At 43.9% G+C, this 23,237-nt stretch overlaps 1 protein-coding gene and 1 long non-coding RNA gene across 6 annotated transcripts in view; one reads left to right on the top strand and one right to left on the bottom strand.

Annotated features, from left to right (window-relative positions):
* Positions 1 to 3,460: 3,460 nt before the first annotated feature.
* LOC143842321 (uncharacterized) lies at positions 3,461 to 10,785 on the bottom strand. The gene is made up of 2 exons (XR_013233064.1): positions 10,646 to 10,785; positions 3,461 to 4,511 (listed from the first exon to the last, which is right to left on the bottom strand). It is a non-coding gene; the product is annotated as an uncharacterized LOC143842321 (long non-coding RNA).
* The window catches only part of SCAMP1 (secretory carrier membrane protein 1), a 40,356-nt gene continuing 27,707 nt past the window's right edge, over positions 10,589 to 23,237 (top strand). The window contains exons 1-2 of one of the 5 annotated variants that reach the window (XM_077347324.1): positions 10,589 to 10,610; positions 19,199 to 19,276. Coding sequence is in view for 2 of the 5 variants with exons in the window: in XM_077347321.1 (XP_077203436.1) it covers positions 10,988 to 11,044; positions 19,199 to 19,276 (135 nt within the window). In the remaining 3 variants the exon portion in view is untranslated. Of the gene's footprint in view, positions 10,611 to 10,878; positions 11,045 to 11,264; positions 11,528 to 17,296; positions 17,341 to 19,198; positions 19,277 to 23,237 lie in introns of those variants that run through there. The other 4 variants (XM_077347321.1, XM_077347323.1, XM_077347325.1 and 1 more) reach the window with 4 other exon arrangements.

The following is a 23,237-nucleotide window of genomic DNA, read 5'->3' as shown; positions in this document are numbered from 1 at the left end:
CTATATTCCATTTGGGGATGGGATGGAAATCTGGAGTTAACCAAAGTTAGTCAACACATAGTGGCCTCAGAATAAGAGAAGCCAGTTTATCATCTTACTAAAATAGAGTATTATGTTCCCTTTTGATCCATGAGACACCCTAGGTAGCCTTATCAGAGTCAGCGTCCTTTAGGGAAAAGAACACAGGAGATATAATATGTGTTTGTATTTATCCTAACTGGCCTGATCTTTGTAGGGTCTGTCCTGGCTAGTATTTGGATGGAAGACCCCCAAGGAATACCAGGGCTGTGGTGCAGAGGCAGGCAATGGCAAACCACTTCTGAACATTTCTTAACCCCCATAGGGTCACCTTAAGTCAGCTGAGCCTTGACAACAAAGTGTGCATACACATATTCAACCTTTATGTATTCACAGCATTTAAATGGGACATGCTCCATGGAACATACTCCAGTAACTACTGCAATCTAGAAGTACAGGTAGTATTTCTGTTTTGGATCTGCAGAACTGGAGCTTTATTGGACTATGCTAAGTAAGGTTTTCATGGAGAACCTGACACTTTACCTGTTGTGGGGCTCAAGTTGAGGGAAAAGAACTTTACACCTGTACACCCCATTCAGGACATCCTCCCAGGCCCTGGCGAGAAGGGCCTGGGATCTCACCCCCCTCCCCTTGAAGTGCTTTCATTTCAGGCCCCATTGTTTGGGACAGGAAGCAGCCACTTGGTCTTTACTCCCCCTTCCCTTTCAACCAGATTGCCTGCTTTTCTTCCAGGACACTGCTGCTTGAGACAGAAAGTAGCTGGATAGCCTGGAGGCAGGAGGAGCTGGGGGGGGGGGCTTCCCACCAACATTTAACCATCAAGTTCACTTGTTCCACAGGTAGTTGGTTCTTATATGCCGCTTTTCTCTACCCAAAAGAGTCTCAAAACAGCTTACAGTTGCCTTCCCTTTCCTCTCCCCACAACATACACTGTGTGAAGTAGGTGAGGCTGAGAGAGCTCTGATGTTACTGGGGAACCCAAGGTCACCCAGCTGGTTGCACTTGGGGGAGTGGGGAATCAAACCTGGCTCACCAGATTAGAAGTCTGCACTCCTAACCACTACATCAAGATGGGGGGGGGGGGGAATGCCAGCAGGTTTGAGTGGGAATAACTTTTCTTCTCCTGGCCATCTTGTCTTCCTTGGCTGCAGTAGCACCACTTGTGTCAGGAGGCTTGGAGTGGGAAGAAGGGATTTGCTCTGCCTTCCTGTTCAGGCTGGCCACATTACTTTGTCACAGACTGCTTCAGCAATCCTGGGGACAAGAGCCAGCCAGCAGGTTTGGGCAGGAAGGGCTTTATTTTCTTTCTCCCATTCAGGCCAGCTGACTTTTTCTGATGCTGGGCTCTCAAATACCCGCAACCAAAGCAAGCCTACTGACCTATGTGACAGTGTACCGTATTGACTCGCATATAAGGCAACCTGCATATAAGCTGAGGGACCTAATCTTACCACAAAATCTGGGCAAACTTATTGACTCGGATATAAGCCAAGGGTGGGAAATGCTCCATCATCACAGGCTCTCCCATCCAGCATTGCCATTCCATTTGCCATTGAAGGCAAAAGGAAAAAAAGATCAGAATCCCTCAGTCAAACCGTTGATGTCCTACAAGCTGCCAGAGCAAGCTCAGCTTGCAGTACACATTTGCAAAAGGCAATGCAATGATTGGGTGGCTGGAGCAGGCTTTTATTTCAATTACCATATATACCCGCGTATAAGCAGAGGAAGGCTTTTTCAGTGTGAAAAAAGGTACTGAAAAACTAGGCTTATACATGAGTCTATAGGTTACTTTTCTGTCTTCAGCCTCCCCCGCCAGGGCTGCCAGGTGGGAAAGGCGGATAATGGTCAAGGCAGTTTATATTCAGCAGTGAATGTGCTATGGCTGCCACAACCACTGAAGCAATGTTTCTTTCCCCATCTGCTGAGCCAATCAGAACACCCTAAACTAATCCAAAGCCCTGCTGGGCACAAGTGACATCTGGCCTCATGCACTTCCAGAAAATGCTTGACAGGCACCAGGTGTCTGTGGGTGTCCTGGCACCCATGAGCTACATGTTGGGGCCTCCTGCTGCTTAGTGAAAACCAGGAAACACAGAAAAGACACTTGGAGCTCCTAGAATGGCAGTAAGCAATAATACCAATGTGTGTGGACATGAAAAACAAAACCTTTTTAAAATTCTGAAACTTAATAAAGGCTTTTTATTAAAATTATCTGATGACTCATTGAAATGCAATTTTTCTCAATTTTTGCCTATTGCACTTTTGACATTAAACTAATTTACTTTTCATCTATTTAGAATCATAGAGTTGGAAGGGGCCATACAGGCCATCTAGTCCAACCCCCTGCTCAACGCAGGATCAGCCCTAAGCATCCTAAAGCATCCAAGAAAAGTATGTATCCAACCTTTGCTTGAAGACTTCCAGTGAGGGGGAGCTCACCACCTCCTTAGGCAGCCTATTCCACTGCTGAACTACTCTGACTGTGAAAAACTTTTTCCTGATATCTAGCCTATATCGTTGTATTTGAAGTTTAATTATTTGTTCACTATTTCCATGCACAGTTAGATTGTGTGGTTGTTTAGTGCACTTTGGTAGTTGTTGTACTTAATGGTATTGGCATCTTTATTGTATATATTGTTGGAATACTCTACCACTATGCTCTACCCCTGCTGCATAGTCCATCTGGTTGTAGTTTTTCCCCATGGTGAGCTTACAAGCAGCCACCAGGATTCTATGTAGTCACCCAGGAAAAACAGCCGCTGGCCAATAATGAGAAGAAAAAAGGAGTGAAGAGGAGACAGTCCAGGAAGCAATGACATTTTCCTAAGAGCGAAACACTTCACTTATTTGCCCTAGTGTAAAATCCTCTCTAATATTTGATAATTTATAAATGGTTTCTGGGTGGAATGTAACAAATTGTCTGAGAATCAGATCTGTAAGCATTTGCTACACTCAAGTGCACTTGTATTTGAACGAGGTGAAAAGGCCAATAAATTATTTTCTTGGCAGATCAAGGATGAGGAATTTGAAAGATCTATTTTGGAAACAACACTAGATACACAGATGGTAATTTCAAACTAGCAGAAAATTAATCAGGCTTTTTTTGTCATAGACTTTTTTGCCATTTTTCTCAGTGCAGTGTCCATATAGCACAGAACTGTGAGACTCAAAACAGACATTTAGGTCTTTCTGTTTCTGATGTATTTTTCCTGCTTTATTTTGGAAGGAGACAATTTTTCTCTGTTCTCTCAGATAAATTATTCAAATGCTCTACATTTCTTTTAGGTCAAAAATCCCCCCTTTTCATCTCTAGTTGTTTTTTAAAAATCCCCATTTTGGTAACTACTGGAGATGAAAGGAAAACAATATTTTAAAGGAAAACAATATTTTAAATATGTTGTACAAAATAAAACATCACAAATAAAGTAATAATAATCTTTACATTTAATAAGAAAAATATCACCAACAATCAATACAAGCAGAGCAACAAACCAATTAAATATCACTAACATTCATATAAACTAATACAGAAAATAAGTAAAAATAGTACTTATACATCTTATCTTAGCAATAAATAAAACAGTATCAAAACAAAAAAATCAAAGACAGGACAGTTCACTAAAAATACTCAAAACTAAACTGCAAATTAAATCTTCTGTGCTTGGGTGAATACAAATATGTGTACCTTGTACAGTAATTGGCAAGTAAGTCAACAGGGCAAACAGGCAAGCATAGAGTCCAATGCCTAGGCTGCCACCACAAAAAAGACCATCTTGCTGCCATCACCTGAGTGCATGAAGCAGCCAGTGCATGAAACATGCACAACAAGGCCTCTGAAGCAGAGCTCTATGCTTGGGCAGGCTTACATTAAATATTCATATGTAAAATGTACTAATATTAAACAATATTAAACAATTAGGGGTCCACAGATCCCTGGTTGGGAATCCCTGGTCTAGGTGAATTCACTGAGATGACTTCTTATAGAAAAAAAAAAGTTAACTCTTGAAGGAATACTATCAGAAGAATCTCACCTCTGAACACAAGCAGCTGTTCTTTTAAACCTGCTCTTCTTTGAATGACCAGGCCATGTTTAGCAAATATGGTCTTTTAAAGAAACACTTCCCAGCAACAGCACATACTAAAGATTTCCTAACAAAGGTAAGTGAACAGCTGCAAGTCGTGTAACAGCAGGCAGAACTCTGAAGTCACAAGCTATTCCAATGACTCCTGATCAACATGTTCAGCACACTTCTATATTTCGAGAGCCTGGTTAGTTGATGTATATGCAGATTGTGGGCTTGTTTTTACAGCTGCTTCCCAATGCTCAAGATCAGTGCTGAAATTGGAAGCCAGGAACTGGGAGGAAAGCCAGATACCTCTTCCCTTGGAATATCCTGTAGTGAGCCAGCCATGTAGACGATACACATTGTACTGATCCTGCTTTGATCACTGCCAGGAGGGACAAGTGTAATCTGAAACAACATACACATCTAGATTGCATCAAAGTGAGGGTCATAGGTATAAACCATACAAACAGGAGGCCTCACTTCAAGAAGGACGTGGATAAAATTGAAAGGGTACAGAGGAGAGCGACGAGGATGATCTGGGGCCAAGGGACCAAGCCCTATGAAGATAGGTTGAAGGACTTGGGAATGTTCAGCCTGGAGAAAAGGAGGTTGAGAGGGGACATGATAGCCCTCTTTAAGTATTTGAAAGGTTGTCACTTGGAGGAGGGCAGGATGCTCTTTCCATTGGCTGCAGAGGAAAGGACGCGCAGTAATGGGTTTAAACTTCAAGTACAACGATATAGGCCAAATATCAGGAAAAAAATTTTCACAGTCAGAGTAGTTCAGCAGTGGAATAGGCTGCCTAAGGAGGTGGTGAGCTCCCCCTCACTGGCAGTCTTCAAACAAAGGTTGGATACACACTTTTCTTGGATGCTTTAGGAAGCTTTGGGCTGATCCTGCGTTGAGCAGGGGGTTGGACTAGATGGTCTGTGTGGCCCCTTCCAACTCTAGGAGGGAGGATAATAGCACACTCACAAAGGCAGTATAGAAGTTCTATCATTAAAGAGTTGAGATGAAAGGGAGTTGGAATGTTGGGAAAGACTGGAGATCTGTGATTCTCTGGTGCTCCCCAAATACGTTAGTAAATGATAAAAACCTAACATCCAAGACAATGTTTTGAAACGTTTCAAGACAAGAACAATATTTGGGGGGATTACTTACATTAAATATTGGAAAATGATGAGTTAATGAACTTTCATTTGAACGCTAGTGTAAATTATAACTTAGCTCCATAGTTAATTCCCATTTTTCTTATTTCTCATGTAGTTTGATCCTCAGTGTATGTAATGTCACTGCTGAATTACCTTTTCTCCTGTAGTTCCAGCTATGAGCACCAGAGGTAGTTGTTTTCACACACAAAATCTAATATTTATTCTCATCAATTACCTTTACTAAACAAGACTCTAGCCCAGTACTTACCTTTACTTTGAAGCCATTAATAACAATTAGTACTTAAATGCTTCGCGAAATTATTACACTAGAAGCAGATCAAAGTGGAACTGGACTGCAATCCCAAACTAGTAGAAAGATATTTTTTAGAAAGTGATTGGGTCCTTTTTATGTACTAACTAGCTCCATTACAAACTTTTGACTCAATAGAATAATTTGTGTGATCTAAGTAGTGTAAGGAGACAGTGTAAGTAGACAGATGAGATCCAAGCTATCCACTACAATGTTGATATGTAGTCCAGTTCTTGATTAGCAATTATTTCTGTGAGCAGAGGATATTTACTCCACATTTACTTAGCTGAAATAGTATATTTACCTTTCTTCCAGCATCAAAGAAAGATACACATGGATTGTTTTAAAGTTGAAGACATCCAAAGGAAAACTGGAGTATTTTCAAATTACACTCATAAAAACCACTTTTAAAAGTGGTAAAACCAGCAGGCTTAAAAACAATGGTTATGGAAGACATAGATTATATTCTGTCTGTTTCAATCATCAATACTGGCTACTAAGGACGTTTTTCAACAATAATTCATAACCCCTATATTGTATTATAGCTGTTAAAGCAGAGATTGAGTCCCATAAAGCAAAAAGTGGTATTGGAGAAAAAGCATTTTTGGCCAAAGCAATCGGTGGGGTAGCATAAATGCATAACAAGAGAAGAACCTTAACTATGGATCAGAAAAGGCAATAGTGATGTAAGGGTATTATGTTACACATTTGCTTATACAGTTACATATGTTTATAACAAAATTACATCTACCACATTATTACGATAGGGACTTGTGGTAGAATACCAGCTGCAAATTCCCAATGGGAACTCAAGTCAGAAGCTCCACAGGGAACCAATTTGGACTGTAACCATGGCATGGGGGAGGAAGGGCTCCGGCTTTCTTGACTTTGCTGTTTTCCCAATCTGGAATATCCATAGGAGGATGCTTATTTGTTCTCTGAGGAGGGCTTCATGTGCAAGCATTCCATGTACATTCACAATGGGCCAAAGTTCAGGTACCATTTCAGGTCAGGAAAATAATGCAGGGAGGAAAGAGTTGGTTTTTATACCCCACATTTCACTGCCTGAAGAAGTCTCAAATCAGCTTATAATCACCTTCCCTTTCTTTCCTTACAACAGGCACCCTGTGAGTTAGGTGAGGCTGAGAGAGCTGAGAGAACCTGCTCTGTAAGAACAGTTTCTAATAGGACTGTGACTAGCCCAAGGTCACCCAGATGGCTGCATGTGGAAGAGCGGGAAATCAAGCCAGATTTGCCAGATTAGAAGCTACTGCTCTTAACCACTATACCAATGCTGGCGCTCCTCCTCCCTACGATGCCAAATCTAATCTGAGCCCCTGCAGCACTTCTGAATTCCCTTTGGAAACCTGCAACTGCCATGTGTAAGTGCTTGTCATAATCACACAGTAGATGTAACGTAATTTGAAATTTATGTTCAGTTTCAGTCAGGGATAAAAACTAAGGGGTAAAGTCAAAGTTATCAGAGAAGAGATACATTGTCAGGAATATACCATTACTATAAAACTGCTGGATAAAGGAACAGATAGGGAAATACATTATGACTTTGAGCAGAATTGTTGGCCATCTGCATTCTAACCTGATAAAACCATTCAAAGAGAGAGCCAGTTTGGTGTAGTGGTTAGGAGTGCAGACTTCTAATATGGCATGCCGGGTTCGATTCTGCGCTCCCCCACATGCAGCCAGCTGGGTGACCTTGGGCTCGCCACGGCGCTGATAAAGCTGTTCTGACCGAGCAGTGATATCAGGGGTCTCTCAGCTTCACCCACCCCACAGGGTGTCTGTTGTGGGGAGAGGAATGGGAAGGCGACTGTAAGCCGCTTTGAGCCTCCTTCGGGTAGGGAAAAGCGGCATATAAGAACCAACTCTTCTTCTTCTTCTTGTACCACCTGACAAAGCAGACTCCAATCCAGGATAAGGTGACCAGATTTTAACATTGGTAAAGCGGGGACACCGTTGACCGGGGGGGGGGGGATTCTTGATTAAAAATTTGGTCTATATGGAGCAACAAAAATTTTCATGGAACGCAAAAATAGTATTGTAATATATATTTTTTACTTGCAACATAAGTACTATTTTGCAGGTGCCCCCAGATGTCCCTCCAAAAGTGGAGCTCTTCCGTCAGGTCTATGGTTGTGGCTGGGTTATCACGATCAGCAGGCCCCCTCAGGCTCTGTTATAATACTTAGCACACCCTTGTTAGATGACTGTGGGAGGTAGAAGGGATTTTGCCATCTCAGTACTTTTGGACTAATCCTATTTTTAGGGCTGGGTTTTTAGGGGATATTTATATATGTAACCTGGAGTTCCAGGAGGAAAACGAGCTATCCATGGTTCCTTTATATATTTGTGAAACACCCCTGTGAGAGGAGTGTGTCCGGGGTGTCTGGCTTTGAATATGGGCCAATCAGGGTGCGGCCAGCACAGCACAGCTGGCTGCACCCTGATTGGGCCGGCCATACACTTGCCTCTCTTACAGGGAGCCTATTATCGGGAGAGGAAGGGAAGGCGATTTTAAACTGCTTAGAGACACCTGAGGCCTGCTGGATGACTGTGAGCCATTCCCAGTTCTCTCAGAGCTCTCAGTCCCACTTTCCTCATAGGGTGACTGTTATGGAGAGAGGAAATGGTGTTTGTAAACCGCTTTGTGATTCCTTTTGGTAGTAAACAGCAGGGAACAAAGATCCAGCTATTCTTCTTCTAGGGGGAAACAGCGAAAGCAGCATGTGGGCACATAAGATTATATTGACAGAAGGAGTAGGGCCACAGAACTGGGAGGAATTGGCTGTGATGTAACCTCCCCCTAAGAAGAGTCTCCAGTCTGATTTCCCTTTACATATCTGAAGACAGGGCTCTTGAAAGCTCATCTGTAACCCCTATTCCACAGTCCTCTCCCACACTCAACTAACATTCCAAACCACAGGTTCTTGACACCCATCTTTCCACACCCATGCCCTCATTTGTCACCACACCACCACAACGCCCCCCCACAACACACATATTCAACCTCATACTGGACAACCCCTCCCCTTACTCTTCCCAATGCTAAGCTCTCTCTATCTTAATCACTCTTTTCCATTCTACCTCCCTCTCTCTTTGCTATTTTTCTCCCCCCCCTTGCTAGCGCCTGTTGTATCAGCTACAACGGGCTTTAATTCTAGTAAATTTAATAAAATAAATAAGTGTAATAATTTTTTCCAGGCATGTAAATGCTCTGCAAAACAAAAATAAAAAAAAACAAGAGGACCTCCTCACGCAGAGGAAGTGCAGGTTTCCATGTATTGCTAAACCCTCATACATCAAGTGAATCTCTTCCACATTCTTTGTCAATTAAGTCTAATTAGTATTGATTAGATTGATGTGAACTGATTCTCTTTTTAATGCCGGTGTGTAGCAGTTAGCAGTTAGCGTTTCAGACCAGAATTGGAAGGATCTCACTTCAAATCCCTACTCACAGATTCCTTCCTGCTGGGTCACCCCAGATCTGCCATTTTTTCCTGCTTTTTGGAAGGACCTGCTGTATACAGAGCATGACTCCTTTGTTCTGTATGTACACATGCCAAAAGGAGCAACAGCAAGGTGAGGTCACCCTTTGGAGAAGGAACCTGTTTTAAGAGAACAGGTTTTCTCTTAAAAACTCTGGAAAATCTCGGACCAAGCAGAGTTTCTTAACTCATTGCACCTTTTGGACATTTCCCTTCTAAACATTGACAATTTCACAATGATAGTAGATATTGATTGGTACCACTATAAATGGGCACTTAATTATCAATATTTTCTGTCTGCCCTTGTGATATTTAAAGCTGTCTCAGGATCTATCCTAACTTTTTATTGAGAAACAGTTCCAAGGCAGTTAACAACAAGCTTTAATACAATCCATCAAAACAATTACATGAAGAAAAGGATAACTAAAGGTTTGATATACAAAATGTGGGGATATTTTAAAGCCCATTCCCCATTTGTTTAATAAGAACAGACATTTGAGGGAAATTTACTATGCTTGTTTTCTTATGAAGCTTATTTCGTTGCTTTAACAAGATAAAATTATATGCCTATATTTAGTTGTCAAACTAGGATCTGGGAAACCCAAGTCTGAATTCCCACTCTGCCATCTGGGTGACTTTCAACCACTCACACATTCAGCCTAACCTACTTCACAGTGTTGTTGTGAGGATAAAATTGATGCAAGGAGAATGATGTAAACCACTTTGGGTCTCCATTGGAGAGATATAAATTAAGCAAATGTTTATGAAAATGTAAAGTATACACCACATTGTATACAAGCAAAATTGCAAATATACTCAATCCTTGCAGCAAACTGCTGCATCCTATGCAATCTTAGTGCAAGTGTCTTAATATATTCCATCTGAGAAATTGGGGAGGGGGGGGGAATCGAAATTAGAAAACAAAAAATATAATAGAGAAAAGGAATTGTTATTTGGCTAGAAATACTCTCATACTGATACAACAGGTGGACAACCATAACATTGAGATACCATGGAGCCTTATAACTTTAAAAATACAAATCTTTCTAATGTATCATGACACATTAAGCATATTGCTACTAGATTCGTTCACATTTAAACAATAAACGTTGTCTTGAATTGGATATGTCTACAACAGGGGTAGTCAAACTGCGGCTGTCCATGGACTACAATTCCCATGAACCCCTGCCAGCGTTGGACATCTGGAGGGCCGCAGTTTGATTACCCATGTTGTAGACATATCCAACATACCGTATCACATTATCTTTTCCCACACAAACGTTTCATTTTGAGTAAAACCTTGTCTTGAAAATCTTTTAACTCATCCCAAACACTATAAATATTGCATACATCGCTTACTCCATAAAATTGTCCACCAGAAAAACTTTTTCAAGCCCTCCCCCCCTCCCCTTAACAACTCTAACTGGACAGAGAACGGGAAAAGTGAGGTTATAAGAAGCCTCCCCCCTCCCCAATCCTGAGACCAGAAACAAAACCGGCTTAACAGAGCAGAAGTGGCCCATCCGGACAACCGAGAAAGGCAAGGAAGTCCTTATCGCGAAGCCTTGCATCCACCGACGGGACCGCCACCCAGGGGCGCCCGCCCTGCGTCTCTCCGGCTTCCCCAGCCCGGTTCCCGGCTTCCCATTTTCCTGCCGGAGCCGTTGCCGCCACTGGGTCCGTTATTTCCGGGGCAGCCATTTTGGACGGGGCGGGGGTGTCTGGGCGGCCTATCCGGAGTGCCGCGGGTGGGCCTGGGAGCGGATCCGCCGGCGCTGACATCGGCGCGGGCGGGAGGTGGGGGGGAGGGGTGGCAACCTTCGGGGCGCTCGACGAGAGTCGCCGCCGCCGCCGCCGCCGCCGCCGCCGCTCTCCGCAGAGCTCGACCGACCCTGCCTTCTCCCCCGGCCGCCCACCATGTCGGATTTTGACAGCAACCCCTTCGCGGACCCGGACCTTAACAACCCCTTTAAGGTAAACGCGCCGGGGATCGGGGAAGCTGTTAAGGCGCGTGAGGCTCGGGGGGTCCCAGTTTCCTTAGCCTTGCGAAGGGGCATGTCAATATCACCCCCCCGCCCCCCCGCCCCGCCACCCTTGCGAGGTCGCCTGCAGAATGATGCCTCTGCCCTGCCCCACCCCCTTTGCCTTGGAGCCTCCCCTCCCCTCCCCTCCCCGAAGCCGCCGTGTTTGGCCGGCGGAAGCGGGCCGGGAGGATCCGGCGTCGCCGAGGCGCGAGAGGCTCTCCTCAAAGCCAGCAGAGCGTCCTGGTCCCCCATCGGCGGCGACTCCTCGGGGCGGAGGTTCCTCCCCCGCCGCAGGCTCTGGGCCTTCCTTGGGGCTCCCTCTTCAGGGCTTAATCGCATCCCTTGGGCGAGGGATGGCGACTGCTGGAGTCTTCTGGGGTTGTGTCTCCCCGGTGGATGAGAGAGGCTTCTAGTCAGGCTCAGCCGGCGCCAGGTGATAAATAGATCGGGGCGGGGGGGGGGGGACTCCATCTTCCTCTTCTTTCTCTACCTGAGAGGGAAGTAAATCCCCGTAGTTTCTGGAGCTGACGAAAGGACACAAAATGGATGACAGGTTCTGGAACAAAGTCTCCTAAGAGCCACTTCTTCACCCCATCCATTAACAGTCTGCGAAGTGAAAGGCTTTCTGTTTTTCACTGCTTTACTCTTGGCTTTAGCTGTTGCTGTTTCTCTCGCTGCTGAAAGGTGTGACATTAGGGATGAGATCTGTTTCAGTGTAAAGCCAAATGGAAGAAAATCTAAAATAATCCAATATGTGGCTTAATTTAGATCCTAAACCTAAATCCAGGCCGCATTCTTCATTTTTGCTATTGCCCTCCCTTTTTTGCCTCCTTTATGTCAGGTTAATGATTGCACATATTCAAGAAGGGACCTGTCATCATGTGTCATGTAAAACAGTATGTGCATTAATAATGTTATGTGGATAATTTTTCCAAGGATCTCATGAAATTTCTTCATGCCATCATAGTGCCAGTATAAATTCAGTGGACAATAGCTAGTACATAAAATAATAAAATAAACAGGTATAGGAAAAAGTATGCCAAAGAAAAATACATTGTAAGCCAAGGACAGAGCCTCTTGTGGCACAGAGTGGTAAGGCAACAGACGTGCAGTCTGATGCTCTGCCCATGAGGCTGGGAGTTCGATCCCAGCAGCCGGCTCAAGGTTGACTCAGCCCTCCATCCTTCCGAGGTTGGTAAAATGAGTACCCAGTTTGCTGCTGGGGGGTAAACGGTAATGACTGGGGAAGGCACTGGCAAACCACCCCGTATTGAGTCTGCCATGAAAACGCTAGAGGGCGTCACCCCAAGGGTCAGACATGGTGCTTGCACAGGGGATACCTTTACCTTTGTAAGCCAAGGATACGATTTGAAAATCCCATCCCACGTCCCAACCATTCAAAGACTGCCCTCCTAAGAACACTTGTTTTCCTGAGTAAGCCCTTTGTGACTTAAAATGAGACATACTTCTGAACAGATGTACTTAGAATGGTCTCAGAATTTCATCAGGTGGAATTCAGTAAACTCTCTGGGCTTAAACAGGTTGATTTATTTCCCCTTTTCCCTTTAGCTCACAGTGATTCAACATTAGTTCCCTTCTGGAGCATACTAGGTCTTAATCTGGCAGTTTCTTTAATCCATTTTAAAGTAATTTAAAAAAAATACTTGGAGAGCCGCTTAGGTTAGTTGTGGGTGGCCTGGTTTTGCAGCTTTAATTATCCACAAAGTGTCCAACCACTGTTAGCTAGAGAGATACCTTGTGGCATTTGTTGGATGGTTTGTGGGTTTTTTTGTACTTTCAATCCATGATTCGACACAAAAATATTCCAGAATAGCTAGGCATGTCATTTATAGCAAAGCTAAAAGGGCATATTTATCACTGAGATTTAGCTTTATTTATTTATCATACTTTGGAAGGGAGAAAGGGTTAATCTCTCCTAACTACTTCATCATAGAACCGCATAGCAGGGTATTTATGTCATTGTGGTCTGTAAGAGCTCTGTCCCCCTAGCATGGTGCCCTACCCAGGACACACTTAGTTTTGTGGCTGTGTACCTAAGGGTAGGACTGAGAGACAGGATTGGGATTTCATTGATGTACCACCTACTTGGATAGCCCAGGCTAGCCTGACCTTGTCAGATCTCAGAAGCTAAGTAGAGTCAGCCGTGGTTTAGTACTTGAATAGGAGACCTCCAAGGAAGTGCAGGGTTGTTATACAGAGAAAGGCAATGGCAAACCATTTCTGACTGTCTCTTGCCTTGAAAACCCCCTGAGGGCTTCCTAGAAGTCAGTTGGTAAAATCACTTCCAGTCTCAGTAACTGGCAGTGGGCATTTAAGCAAGTGGGAAGAGGAGATCTAACTTTAACAGGTTTTTAATTGTTTTTTGTTGCAAACTGCGCTGAGCCCACTTGTGGGGAGAGGCAGTATAGACATTAAATAAAGTCTCAAATGTCCCATACTTGAGCAGGCTGATTGAATGGGCAGTGACTGCACAATTTCAAACTTGGCTGGGTAAGGTGATATGTTTTTTATTTACGGTGTAGTTTTAGGCCTGTTTATGGGACTGAAGTTTGTGTGGTCACCCTAATGGATGACCTGCTTTGGGAAATTGATAGGTTTGAAAATCATTGTTGTGGAACAAAACTAGAGTTATCATATCACTACTATATGTAAATGACTGAGTAAGTCCAAATCTTGTTCTCACTTTAAGAGACAGAACTGTTTGTAAAGACTCTGGAGTTCTAATTCTCAGCATACTGCATCTCAGTGGGCCTCACACAGACTGATCCAGCACTTGCTAGTCTTTATTGCAGATCAGAAATTTTGGTACCCGTATGTACAGCACACCTGTGCCAGACATGGATGGTTGTAGAAAACTCCCTATGTATTTCTGTATGTTCTTTGGGATATTGCTTTTGATTTAAGCTATATAGCCAAGTATATGGAACAAGATATATCATATAAACCTGGGGAAGTAATCTATTGTTCATTGTGCCGTCTATTGTCTTCTTGTGCCATCCCAAAGTGCCACTTGTCCAGGCTGGCCACAGAATGTTCTTCCACTAGCTAAAGCTCTAAAGGGGACATCCCAAGCCAAAAGAACCATGCATTTGCCAACTTTCACACTAGTGGGGTCACATGTTCTTCAGCCAGGTCACCTCTTTCCCTGAGTTCCTTTTTCACCACTTCGAGAGAAGCAAACAGTTACTACTCACTTGTTAGATGCTGAATGGTTTGTCCTTCTGGGCCTGTATTTTTCTTCAGTTTTGAGTATCAATCATTGCTTTCTTGGCATTTGAGAAGAAGTTTCTTCTTTGCTGTTTTTTTTTTCAACAAAGGAATTTACTATTGTTCTGTCTATTGGTTAACATCCCATTCAAGTCCCCGTCTGAGCCTGCTTCAGTTCTGTCAGGTCGAACCCCATGACTGAATCCTCCTTCGGGTTGGTAGGTTCTGACAGTTTCCTTGCACAGGGCCCCAGGAGGTCAGTGATGGTTGCACCAGTGGCTCCAAAATCTTGGTGGCCCCAATCTTTGGAGGGGTGGGAGAAGGCTATGTCAGCTTCTGAGCCTCCATTAAAAGTCCAAACATCAAGATAAGCAGATGGCTTCTATCTCCACTGAAGACCCCAATTCAACTCCCAAGTTATCAGCCAAACCACCACACATTCCCTAACTGTATCGCCATTTGACCAGAGACTCAGGCTCAGGTATAGATAAATGTTCTGAGGTGACATTGGGTCAATCCATTCAGGAATCCAGTCCTCCTTCGATTTTGAGCCTGATGTTCCAGTCTTCTTATTGTCTGTCACCTCCTTCCTTGGCCATGATTGGCCTCTGCATGCAAAATTAGCGGAGCACTCCATGTAATGTATGGACAAACCAATGGAACTGTGCTCGTTCTGAGCTCAATTCAAAGAGGTTGATGATAGAGACTCTTTGGTGTCCAGGATTAGTCCAGGGATCACTTTGGATCCTTTGCCTAATGAAAATGTGGGAGACCCTTCTGCCACTTGGATGCTCTGCTAGGGCAGCGCCTGTTACGCCAGGTGATCAGAGGAATGGCAAGTTACAGGAAACTGCATTTACTATTTGGACTGGGGAAGTGTTATTGCTGCTTCAGCCTTAACAATTGTAGAAAGTAGTAGGTTATTTTCATTCTCTGTCCTCAGAGCTGGAAAACACAGTGGTGCTTTATAATGACTAAAAAATTGGTGCTTTTCCCTAAGAATTGTGTCACTTTTTTGCAATCATTATGCAGGCTAGGTTTCTAAAATATTTATATTGAGTCATCATGCAAATAATTTTCAGTCCTGTATACATTGTTCCATTTTGTGTTTCTCTACCTTACTGCCAGCAAGTTTAGTATTCTGTTCCTTGTTCTTATTCTTTAATTCACTATGATATTTAAAAAAGAAATGGGTGGGAGGATGAAGATGGAATTGGTTTTTCAAATGATTTTAAAGTATTAGGTTTCTGCCTTTGTGTTAATTTCAAGAGAACAATAATTCACAACTAGATCGTTTCGGTATTGAAAGGCATCTTCTGAGTTCTGGCAGAAGTCCAAAACATCATAACCAGCTTAAGACCATCTTTTGTTTTTGTGTGCTAAAAATAACATTTGAAGGCTACTGTGCTTTCATGGTGACTATAATCAATGTCAGAGCTCTTCCTGTTAGGGCAGCTCTTGAAGTCTTTAGAATATGCAGCTTTACGTGCCATGGGCCAACCTCTTGTTAGAAGGAAACAGAATGTATGAGTGTAGCAGACATATACATCTTTTGCATGGAGAGGGTATGCACCAAATCTAGAAGCACGGAGAGCAAATGTGTGAATCATGCAAGCTATCTTTTTCACTAAATGCAAAGTGGCCTTCCATTGGTGTCTTGCATTAACTCGAGGCAATTATGTGTCTGTGCCAACCAAAGCCAGTTGCTTTTAAAACTATATCTCCCAACCACTACTCCCCTCACCCCTGAATCTTCAGTTGCTGAATTCTAAAACTCTTTTGGAGTTTGACAAATTTCTATTCCGTGTTCATATGATTTCACATCTCCTATCTCCTATATTTCATAATTGACATAGTATAGTAAGAGTGATTCTTGCAGGTAAGGTCTATATGGTATATTTTGACAGGATACCATATGCCTATGCACATCTTTTTCTGTGGTTCAGCTGAAAATTGAGCTCTAGTCTGTATTTTGATGGGAAGCTGTTTTTCTCATATAAGTCAGTGTATGACAGATGGACATCTCAAAATTGTGTTAATCTAGATTTAGACGAAGAGCCTCTTGTGGCGCAGAGTGGTAAGGCAGCCGCCTGAAAGCTTTGCTCATGAGGTTGGGAGTTCGATCCCAGCAGCCGGCTCAAGGTTGACTCATCCTTCCATCCTTCCGAGGTCGGTAAAATGAGTACCCAGTTTGCTGCTGGGGGGTAAACGGTAATGACTGGGGAAGGCACTGGCAAACCACCCCGTATTGAGTCTGCCATGAAAACGCTAGAGGGCGTCACCCCAAGGGTCAGACATGACTCGGTGCTTGCACAGGGGATACCTTTACCTTTACCTTTTTAGATTTAGACGATCTAGATAAAATGAGTTGCCATGCAGAACAAGGAGAATATGAAAGCATTCTCTCTCCATACCAGATTAAGTCAGACCTAAATGTGAAATTCTTTCATTGTGTGACAATTAAGATGATTTCATGTTTGCTGCCATTTTTATTTTGAAATGGCTATATTACAGCACATTTCTCTATTGTAGGAATTTTAAAGATATCATTCTAAAGTATAATGTTTTCCACACTTCAGTGATCAGCTCAATCAGTAGTAGTATATGTCTGTTCAAATTTTAGATACAGGATGATCTTGATAGGCTCGAGAAGTGGGCTAAACTGAATAAAATGAAGTTCAATAGGGACAAATGTAAAGTTCTGCATTTAGGTAGGAAAAACCAAATACACCAATATAAGATAGGGGAGACTTGTCTTCGACGCGGCGGCCCTGCTACTTTCCCGCCAGCGAACCAGGGAAGTTGGCCGGGACGGGGGCCCGCAGGAAAGGAGCAGGGCGGCAGCGTGAAAGACGCGGTGGCCCTCCTCCTTTCCTCCTGCTGACGCACCTACGTTGCCCAGCAGTTGGGTGGGGAGCCCAGGGGGGCCCACTCTCGTTGCCCTGCTGGAGGCGGCAGGGCTTGCCGGCGGCGCACGGCAGCACCCACCTTCCACCCCTACCGACCGACACCACGCAGGTAAGCGATCCCCCCAACCTAACCCCCCACCACACCCACCCACCGCTCTCTTCCTCTCTCCACCCCCATTGCCCCCTGCTGCCGCTACGCTAATACTTCCCCAACCCCTACACCCCCACCCAGCGACGTTCCCTACCAACGAATGCTACGCTCACCCCAAAACAATGCTGCCACCACCCTCCCCCCCTCCGCCACGGATCCCCCGCACCACCCCACCCACCCATCCCCATCTTCCCTCCCACCCCCCTAAACTCACCCCCGCCCTTCCACCAACCCTCCAAGGATCCTCCCCCACTCACCAACATCCACGACCTTCACCAGGCCCCTGGGACAGGCTCCTATGCTAGGCCCCTTAATTCGGCCGCCGAGGCTGCTCTTGGCCCAGACACGACGTCCCCGGCACCTCCGCGGCTGCCTGGAGTCTTCTGGTGGGGCCTGGGACGGCCTTGCCGCGTCCTTGATGTGCCGAGGCTGCCCCTCGGCCTGCCAGAAGGCTGCGCCATGCTCCGCCACTGCCCAGAGGCTTCTGCCGGGCCCTGGGGTAGCCTCGCCACGTCGCTGATGCTGCGGGCCTGTCCCTCACCTTGCCAGAAGCCCACTCCGCGGACAGCAGCAGCCTTCTGGCAACCCCTGGGACAGCCCCTCTGCGTCATAGATGTGCCACGGCTGTCCCTGGCCCCGCCTGAAGGCCCCTACGCCTTGCCCAGGCAGCCGCCAGCCCACACTTCTGCCCGGCCCAGAGGCAGCCTTGCCACGTTGACAATGGCGTGGCGCTGCCCCTGGCCAACAGAGAAAGACCCACAACGCTGCGGCCCAGGCCTGCCCCACACCTCTCCAACCTTCCCATAGTGACCTGAACAGCACAGGACACCTCTCTACGGTAAGCTGGCTGGGGGGAGAGGCTCTATCCCTTCACCTTCCCCCTTCGCCCCTTTCAAAGCCATTTTTATAAATGGGCTTTGAAACTAGTCAATAATAATTTGTACCACTTAATATTTCTGATGAGCTTTGGAGGAGGAGTGTGTCTCATGGCTTAAGTGCCACTCAGGATTTAACACCCACTCAGGGTGGCTGTACCGCCCCTGAGTGCCTCCGCCTCCTCCAATCAGCTTCCTGTCTGTCCAGCAGCCAGCCAATTGCCTTCTGTCCCCTACCCCTGACCACCCTCTCCTCCTTCCACTTCCCTTTTGAGGCTTGGAGGCTGCAGATCTCTGCCACTTGAGGGCTGCCTCTGCCGGTGAGTTCCGTAACAACTGCCTGCAGCCTTTCCAGTTCCTGAGGGGAGGCTGTTCTTCCGCTCCACCCCCCTTATCAAACACTCATTGTATTCTTGAATGCAACAGGCTTGGCCCATAGTAATAATAATAATTTGTAGCTCACCCTTCCAAATGGTCATGGTCGGTAACATCAATAAAATGAACATACATTTTAAACTAGAAAACAGTCAGTTCACACAATCAACCTTTCTAAAATGTCCAGACGGATCAGGAGGGAGCTGATCTTCCAGTTTGTTCTTCACCTGGTGGTGAGGCCAACTGTTCAGCGGATGTTATTATGAGCCTCAACCATAAGCCTGGTGGAACAGCTCCATATTACAGGCCCTGCAGAACTGATTAAGGTCCTTCAGGCCTGTGATCTCCCACGGGAGCTCATTCCAACAGGGAGCTCGTTCCAGTTCAGTCATATCGTGAACTCTGGAAATGCACTAGTCTGTGTTAGATAATGGCTACAAGGCAGAGTTAGAAGGTCATTGTTGCAATTGACACTACACTGTATAGGTGAATGTGTTTGGATTGGTGCTACCACATGGATGGTACATATGCATGCTTTATCTGATGGTTTACTCTCCTTTATTTAGGATCCTTCAGTTACACAAGTGACAAGAAATATTCCTCCAGGACTAGATGAATACAATCCTTTCTCAGATTCCAGAACAGTAAGCATTCCTTGTTGTGTTAAACATTTTTGTTGTGGAAACCCTTTGAAAAGTAGAACTGATTATGATCAGGGTATCTTAGGGGTCGCCTTTCTGAATATATTCCTCAGAGAGCACTTAGATCTAGCAACACCAACCAGCTGAGGATTCCTGGCCCTAAAGAAGTCTGTTATTCCTTGATCAGAACCAGAGCCTTTTTGGCCCTGGCTCTTGCCCGATGGAACGAGCTCCCCAGGGAGATCAGGGCCATGACAGAACTGGCCACGTCCCACAGGGCCTGCAAGATGGAGCTCTTCTGTCAGGCCTATGTTGGGGCCAGTTAGGACCTATATTAAACCAACTGCTGGGCCTCCCTTTTCTCCCTCATCCCCCCTCCTCATTTTTACTCCTCATCCCTCCTTCTTGTATAGCAATAATGTAAATACTGTGTATCAATGGTACTGACAGCTATTTTAAGTGTCATTTTAAATGAATTAATGGTTTTATACTGTAATGAACTATATACTGTATATGAACTATAATTTTGATTATGAAGTTCACTGCCACAAGTCAAATAAAATAAATACATTTTATTTATTTATAAATAAAATAAATAAATAAAAGTTTTAAAAAGAAACATTGAATTGATATTCATTTCGACCAGTGATGTTTATAGCAGTCTGATAGTCACATACAATAAGGAATTCAACTTTCATCATCAGTCTTCATAAAATACTAGGCTGTATTACAGAAGTTTACATTTAATAAGCTTAGATCAGTGTCTGCTCAAAATGCTGCCAGATGAGGTCTGAGTGGACAATAAAATTCTCACATTCCACAATTCCAACCTGCATACAGTTTGGCTTGCTCTGTGCTGAAACCCCAGCCTCTATTATGAATAAGGATGCCAGCTCTAGTTTGGGATATAACTGGAGATTTGAGGGGAGCCTGGGAGGGGAATGACTTCAATAATGCCATAGAGCCCAGATTCTAGAGTGGCCATTTTTTCCAGCTGAACCAATTTCTATCACCTAGAGAGCAGTTATAATCCCAGGGGATCTATAGCAATATCAGTCGCCTGGAGGTTGGCAACACTGATTATGAAGCAAACATGATCCCAAGATTTAGATTAAGATTTCATTTCCAGGTAGTTCTAGTTATTGAATGGTCTGTGTGTAAGGAGAGGAGGGAGACCCTGAGGTTTACTTAGGGTCATTCAGAAAAAAAACCAAATCTTGGTTTATTGTATTTATTTTTAAATTTTATTTATATTTAAGCTTATATTCTGTCTCTCTCCCATCAGTCTCAGGACAGCTCACAACAGTTTAGTAGGTTAAAAACCCATATAAAGATAAGTTTTAAAACTGCATCATCTAAAAATGTTTACAACTAAACAGTCACACACCTTCCATCAATAATCCCCTATCGTACCTCGGAACTGAGCAGATAGAATACTAGATGTCAACCAGGTGCTGAACAGGCAGAGTAGGATTCTGGCTGGGGGGCCCATTCTGATGGTATTGGTGGTCTTTGGCCTCAACCAAATGCCTGGTGGAAGAGTAACATTTTACAGTCCCTCTGGAGCTTAGAAATTCCATGAGGGCTTGCGTTTCTGCTGGCAACTCATTCCACCTGGCTTAGAACAAGGCCAAGCACAGCCCTCTGGGGCCGGGGATCACCAGGAAGCTGGAATTTGCTGTATGGAGAGCTCTTCAGGGGGCATATCTGAATTGTTCATTTAGCAATATCAAATTTCAGGCATTTTTGGTAAGAGTAATTTGTCAGTTATACACTAAGGAGAAAGAGAAAAGAGATTAGAAGAGAAACTGAGAAGGTAACGGGCAAAGAGATGGATTCCTGCTAAGTGTGTGCTTGACAGTCTCTCTGTTAAGTGTAACTTCCACGTGCCCTGCAGGCTACCGTTGAAGAAATACTAATAGGGCTAATAACTGGGAAATGTTCTACTTACATACAGCACACCATGAAGGAGTCCGATATCAGCGATATTGAACAAATTGTGCGTGCTGTGTGGGTACAGCTGGCCAAGGAACAGTGCTTGTGGGGATGGAGCAGAGAGGCTAATACCAGAATTTAATTCTCAGTGGGGAGGGAACATACAACAGGCATCAGTTTTCTGTTGGGTTTTGGGAAACTGTCTGTCATGATCCTCATAATTTTTGTAACTGGATCCCTTGTTTTGGAGAGTGGATAGGAAAATGCAACAGATGGTGCCCACCCTTATTAATTGCTTAGGTTATGCTGAGAATTAAACAGTTGTCCCAAGGCCACTGAATAATTCATGTGGTATTTGAACCTGGGTCTCCCCAGTCTAAGGTAGGACACTTTGGCCATGATGCCACTTTCTCTTACCATGGGCTAATCAGACTGAGATGACAGATTATAAAATTAGAACTCTTGATGATTGCTGTTACCATAAAGGCTTTCTCACTATCTGATTTTGCTTGGCTTACCAGCTAGAACCTATGAATACCTCTAGTGAGATTTCAATTGGCAATTTATCTCTCTAAAACCAACAATGTGTTTTGACATGATTTTATATTATCAGTTATGTCTCTGACCATACATTCCAAATTAGTCGCTATCTCCAGCTTTAATGAAGGATTATATAATTTGTGTATTTTGAGGGTTCCAATATTAATAATGTGTTACCATTATCTGTATGACCCTGTTAGTGAGCCCGCATATAAACTTTTGAGGAAAATGGGATTATTTTTCAGCCCAAATATATATGAAAAGATATCTGTATAAAGATATCTATATAAAGAGCTGTATTGCGTATTGTGCATGACTCTTCCAATAGATTAATGCGGTGCACAGCACTTGATAAAACATGCAGATGTATTTAAAGTATCTTCTGATTGTTTTTAATGTAACAGATAGATTCGAGTCCAGTGTTGGTCTCTAAGGTGCTACTGGACAAATCTGTCCGTATTCCTGCAGACCAACACGGCTATTCTTTGAAACTGTCTTTTTAAGGTGAAAATAAACAATTTATTTGATATTTACACGTATACAGACCTTGTATGTGGTGCCTTCTGCAAGTATGATTTTTGTGAAGGTGTGTGCCATAAAGTCATGATACTTCAGTTTTTTCACAGCACTTCGTATTTATGTTTTGTGGTAGTTATTTTCAAAAGTCACTGTAAGGAGCCTAACTTATTAATCAGGGTAGTCTTTCCAGTGTACATTTCATCAGAACTCCTTTGTTCAGCTAGTGCCATCAAAGTGATTCAGAAAACTTTCTTGTCACTTTAATTGCCTGTATTCATGTGCCCAGTTTACCTTTTGCTAAATAAAAATTGTGTATGAATCTGGCTTGTTCCAGGCTTCAATGTCCACCTGCCTCCTTCCCCTCTTCTTCAGCAGCATTGTTTTGCATGTATTATCAGGTAACTGTGGTCTTGCACATTATAGTTTTTATTTCTTGGATCTGTTTTTGTTCTGTGTAAAAGAATAGTCAAGCCACTAAACCACAGCACCGTTTAGTGCACTGTTGTATACAAAACATGAACATTAATAAAACTGTTACGTTTTTGTCCTTACTGTCAGCACACAGCATTCTTTTAGTTGTAGAAATATCTGGTCCCATTAGCTTAATAGAACAGGGGGTAACAATACTGATGTTGAGACAAGCCAAAGACTGTATGATGACCGTCCTTTGCATAGTGGTTTCTTCCCTATGTTGCTTTGGTTTAAAATATCTGTTACAATATCTTTGGCATGTTCATGCCCTTGTCTAGAATAACGATGCTGAGACCGCAGTAAAGGAGAGTACTGTGTCTTCTGTAGAAGCAGAAGGAACTGTTTAACTCATAGGGAGAATGTCATAAAAAGCTGTAGAAATGTACTTTGCTCTTAGAAATGGGTCATTTATAGCAGTGTACTTTTAATAGTCTGGAGATGTCTAGCTGCGTTTTGTTGAAATTGCTCAAGAGATCTTGCTTTTCTCCTCCGATGGCTC

This window comes from Paroedura picta, chromosome 7, assembly GCF_049243985.1.
Source record: "Paroedura picta isolate Pp20150507F chromosome 7, Ppicta_v3.0, whole genome shotgun sequence".
NCBI classification, from domain to species: Eukaryota; Metazoa; Chordata; class Lepidosauria; order Squamata; family Gekkonidae; genus Paroedura; species Paroedura picta.
The sequence above is the reverse complement of the archived record's forward strand: the minus strand, read 5'-3'. Positions and strand labels throughout refer to the sequence as shown.